This window comes from Citrus sinensis, chromosome 2 (assembly GCF_022201045.2).
Source record: "Citrus sinensis cultivar Valencia sweet orange chromosome 2, DVS_A1.0, whole genome shotgun sequence".
Lineage (NCBI taxonomy): Eukaryota > Viridiplantae > Streptophyta > Magnoliopsida > Sapindales > Rutaceae > Citrus > Citrus sinensis.
Window position 1 is genome coordinate 5,522,982 of NC_068557.1, and position 5,057 is coordinate 5,528,038.

A 5,057-nucleotide genomic window follows, 5' to 3' on the forward strand; every position below is an offset into this window, starting at 1 on the left:
AGTAGGAATTTAAGATTATGACGCAGCAAAGAACAATTAATTAATTCCAAGCACATGCATATACGTACATATGTGAATAGAACTTATTGACATGTCTCGTACTTAATTTTACTCTTTGAAAATTGGAAGACGTTCCTTGCTGAACAACGACTCTTATTCTCTTAATCTCATGTCACGTATTTCACAACGTATTCATCATCACTTCACATGTTAACAAGTAGTGGTCATCCATCGTTTTGCCTAACAATGCTCCTTTTTTGGCATAGTTGACTCATCTCAATCATCCATCCTCCAATTAAAAACTCCCAAAATAATTTTTGAAACGCTCATCCTTTGGAGATTTTATAGAGCATGATCCTTGAGTTTTCTTAAGGTATATGCATTACAAGCATGTACTTATAACAAGTAACATTTATTTATTTATTTATTTTATTGGGCTCTCAGTGGCTTAAATGAATGATTTTTAAACAGTTTTCTTTAGTTAATCGCCGAGTTCGAATAGGGATTAAATTTTTTTAGCTTCATCAAGCCCTATCTTTTTTCTATATAAAAAAAAAGGTTACATTTTAATTTTCAAAGTTTCACATTAAATTTGTCGGTCGAATTCTACAGTATTTATTGCGAGTTGACTTGATATTCTGATACAATGTTGATATCTTTGCTGCCGGCCGATCAATCTCATCCTCGTGTTTGTTATGTTAGTTAAGACTTCTAAGAAATGCATCAATGGTTTTACCGAGGCTATTGCTTATGAAGCATTACAAGTAATTATCGGCTGGTTCGAATGAGCTTGAATTGGACTAGCTAGCGGGCTTAGATAAGGCGTTCGTGCATGTTAATTAACATGCGCTTGCTTTCATCTCCATCTTTTGACGGATCGATGGAAAATTATTAAAAGCACTTATTATTACGCACACACATTTCCCACGTTGTCATTTGTGTGGAATCATCTAAATGGCCGACCCATCATGTGATTTTTCCTAATCCTTCACATGAGATAATTTTTTTATTTTTTTTTTGCACATAAAACATGTGACTGAATGAATGTGTGGCTGAGAAATAAGACTGTTCCTTTAGAGTATGACTTGTGAGTAGCATTGAAAGCTCCCAAAGCGACGCCCTCTTTTATCGTTTCCCATATATGACAGTGCACAATCCGATGAAATGAAGCTTCTATTTATCTTTTCACTCCTTCATTTGAATAAGTTGGTTGCTTACAATAAAGTCAATGTTCGGTACTCTGTGAATGCAATATCTAGTGCATTGTCAATTTTCATCTCATCAATAAATATTCCCTCCACTCTTCCATTTGTATCACATGCCAAAATTCTTTAACACATTATTGCATGATAAATGCCGCGATTATGAGTCGTTAATACAATGCTTAAATGATGATAATCATCGCAACATTAAGAATGAGGGTGATTAATCTAAAGAGAACCATGTGGTAACATGTTAGATAAGTGGGTGAGTTTTTGACGAGCATGTGAAGAGATTGCTTACGGCCAGTGCAAGTGTTAATTAGCCGATCACGTCGGAGTTCAGTTTTGCATGGACATGCACAAAAATAGGTATTATTTAAAAGCTTTAATGTGAAGTGCCAAAAATAGTTAGCTTGTCCGTCTAGGTGGCGAACGGTTATTGGTTTCCTTTGGTAACTTGTATGGCTATGCATGCATCTATTTTCATGTCACATGTGCATGTCCAAGTACCTTGACAATTTGTTATTTCACAATTATGTTACAGTGTAACACTTATTGATTATTACTGATACTACTTTTTTTTTTATTAAGACTAATAATTAACACAGTATCAAAATGTCATTCAACCTAGAAATACTCTGTTTAATCGGGATTAAAATTATTTATTTTATTAATTATATTTTTGAAACCTTAGTGATGAGGCTCTCTATCCTCTTAAAACACACAATGTTAAGTTTTCTCATCACTGTATATAAGTGGGATGCTATATAAATACATATATATATATATATATATATATATATAAGATCTGCTATATCAACACATATATATATAAGGTCCTATATATTACAAGCCATAGATATAACTAAAGATAAAAGTTTAAGCCCCGCTAATATTATAAGGATCCAAAATCATAACTCGAACCCATGCATATAAATAATCATGATGCTTAATCCCCGTTATATAACCAGAGATCCTCCATACTCCAGTAGTTTTCATTAACTTCAGAAGGAATAGGTGCCATATTATCTAATGGAAAAGCTTGATGAGGATCCATATTATTGTTTAATGGATATTGTGGTGCTGAATAATCTTCCACCGTGTATGCAGCAGTGGACATTTGGCTTGAGCTTGCTTGCTCATTGGCCTCTGAACTTTGCCCTGAAAATGTTTCTGCTTGCTTAATTTGCTTCTGGATTCTGGTTCTCCAAAAATTCTTAATTTCATTGTCGGTCCTTCCTGGTAGATGCTTTGCAATTTTGGACCACCTACATCAAGTCGAGTAATTTGTGACAAATAATAACCGAATTATTATTTTGCTAAATGACATATATTTGAATTATTAAACTTTTGATTAAGAGGGTGTGTAATAAGTTGTCATACAACCAAATACACCGATTTATTTTTCTCAGATAAAAGGTTAGATTAAGAGAGAATTCTGATATGTGTGTAACAGTTATGCACTTAGACTAGTAACCAATATGAAAAGTAAAAACAAAAAAAATTGTCCGCACGTGTTGGTGGGTTGGGGGGGCGGAGAAGATTAGGATCCTCCTCATTTACCTTATTAAGCTGAATCAGTTCACGGTATAAAATATTCTTGTAAGTATTGCCTGATGAAAATTAAATCCCATTTCCGCTCAAGAGAATTTTTTTTTCCATGGTTGAAAAAAAAAATTCCCAATTTTAATTTATTTAAAACTACCGAATAAGACTGGGGATGCAAAAAAATATATATCGAGCCAAGTGCGAGAAGATATTTTGATCATCTAAAACGAAAAAAAAAAAAAAAATAGGCAGTACTTTTGTGGCGAACCCTAATCTTATGGGGAGTAATAGACACCCTAGCTAATTAATAAAAGAAATGGACTTTGCCCCAGAGAGCCGAAGCAATATGGCCTGCGTCCGCTTCAAAACAAAAGTAAAAGAGCTTCTCTTTAACATGTGATGTATTAAAATGGGTTCTGCCTTAAAGAGAAAAGTTTCATTGCCAATTTTTTTTTTTATTTGGTGACTTCACAAATCCAAAACGAATAGCTAGCTGTAATATTAGGTATCCAGAGCATTCAGAGTCTTTCCAAAATTTTGGAATTTATTACTAAAAAAATACCTATAATATTAGATAGATAGATATAAGAAGTTTTAGATAATCATTTATTATTTACTTAATTTTTTTATAAGAAAATTGTGTATCATATGAGTCGGGAGCCATCATCCTTCATGGATCTCACTCCAAAATAGCACATGATTGCAATGATGACAGCCGTCGATACATGAGAGGAAAAGACAGAGATGTCATTTTTATTTTTTTTTAAAATACGTGTTTATGATATTAATTTTGAAAAAAAAAATTGTAATAAAGCTTCAGCACCCTTAATTACAATTGCTGTGATTTTTTGTTTTTTTCAATGGATCTGATGGTTTTGCCCCAGGATCACCATGGATAGAATAAGAGAGAGGCTGACAGCAAAATCATGTTTGCACCGTTTTAAAGCAAAATTTCTATCATCCACTCTTGAAAAAAAAAATATTCAATGTTTTATAGATCTATAAAGATCTTTTATGGAGAAAATTAATAGAATTTGGTAGCCATCAAAATTAAAAAACAAGTCATGTGAAATGATTTTATCTTGGGCATGTGCATCAATTTGTTTTTAGCGGCCATGAATTAATAACACAAATTTTCTCTTTGGCTCTCTCATATGGAGGACTTGATCGAGGACAAAAAAGGGTCTCTGAAAAGTGTACTTCTCAATCAAAACTCTATAAAAATCTAAATTTGAAATCTGAAATTAAACCCGTCCAACAATAAAGAAAAAAACTGAGGGGTTGGTAGAAAGAAGCAGCCAAAATTTATACCTGTTGTCTTGTATATATATACTAACCTGTTTCCCCACTTGGCATGAAGCTCCATGATCAAAAGCTGCTCCTCTGGTGTAATATTCCCCCTCTTAACGTCCGGTCGGAGATAGTTCAGCCACCTGAGCCGGCAACTCTTTCCGGTACGTTTTAGGCCTACCAAAAAACATAACCAAAAATAAGGTGGATTTAATTCACAGGCGTAACCCCCAAAAAGGGAAAAGAAAAAAAAATTCTATATTTTCTTTTTCTTGCGCGCTAAGTTTCCAAAAATTTCTAAATACCAGCTGCTTTAGCAAGTGAGTTCCAGACGCCTTCGCCGTGATTTGCTATATAGTTGATGAGGATCAAGTCTTCTTCCATGGTCCATGGCCCCTTTCGGACTTCAGCTTCTTGAGAATTGCATGGAGTTTTATCCATCTCTTAATTTACATAGAGAAATTAAGAGGAGGAGAAGAAGAAGAAGAAGAAGAAGAAAGAAGAGGAAGAGAAAGGTTGTGTAAAAATTCATAAATGAAAGAATGAGATAGCTGCGGGTTTTATAGAGTGAGTCTAAGATAATTATTGATATTAATTGACTCGCTAATCAACAGAATTATAACATAAATTCTAACCTAATTATATCTTAATGACTATACATACATGCATGATAAACCCTAACTACATGATGACTGCATGCATTACGACGTACGACAAATTATAATTTCTTTAGGGTTAATATTTTTTCCACCTATACACGCCGTTTCCTTTACGTGTCACGGAATATATAATTCGACATATGCATAAATAATTTCAAGTACTTCTTTAAAAAAAAATGAAAATAAAAGGTGGAAAAATATATACGGCTGGGCTCCATTGCGTCATAAATATAATTCTAAATTTCTCAAAATATGAGTTAAAATAAAACACGAAATAAAACATAATTAAATAAAACAAAACACAATTAAAAAAGTGTGCGTTGTGAAATTTCACGAGATTTAATAAGGCTTTTAAAAA

At 33.2% G+C, this 5,057-nt stretch overlaps 1 protein-coding gene across 2 annotated transcripts; it reads right to left on the reverse strand.

Annotated features, from left to right (window-relative positions):
• Positions 1–1,986: 1,986 nt before the first annotated feature.
• On the reverse strand, positions 1,987–4,575 carry LOC102611262 (MYB-like transcription factor EOBII). Of its 2 annotated transcripts, none has more exons than XM_025094629.2 (3): positions 4,346–4,575; positions 4,062–4,217; positions 1,987–2,470 (listed from the first exon to the last, which is right to left on the reverse strand). In XM_025094629.2, the coding sequence occupies exons 1-3, from the start codon at positions 4,479–4,481 to the stop codon at positions 2,268–2,270; spliced, it is 495 nt and encodes a 164-aa protein (XP_024950397.2). In that variant the 5' UTR covers positions 4,482–4,575; the 3' UTR covers positions 1,987–2,267. The 2 variants fall into 2 exon arrangements, with proteins under 2 accessions (XP_024950397.2, XP_006470308.2); XM_006470245.4 differs by having other exon boundaries at positions 4,088–4,217; positions 4,346–4,574.
• Positions 4,576–5,057: the final 482 nt, after the last annotated feature.

What these genes read in the sequence shown, in the direction of transcription:
- LOC102611262 (XM_006470245.4), bottom strand. Translation starts at nt 4,481, where the DNA reads ATGGATAAAACTCCATGCAATTCTCAAGAAGCTGAAGTCCGAAAGGGG. An exon ending in CTCACTTGCTAAAGCAGCTG is followed by an intron (nt 4,218 to 4,345) that starts GTATTTAGAAAT and finishes GTTTTTTGGTAG; the next exon opens with GCCTAAAACGTACCGGAAAG. An exon ending in CATGCCAAGTGGGGAAACAG is followed by an intron (nt 2,471 to 4,087) that starts GTTAGTATATAT and finishes GACTTGATGTAG; the next exon opens with GTGGTCCAAAATTGCAAAGC.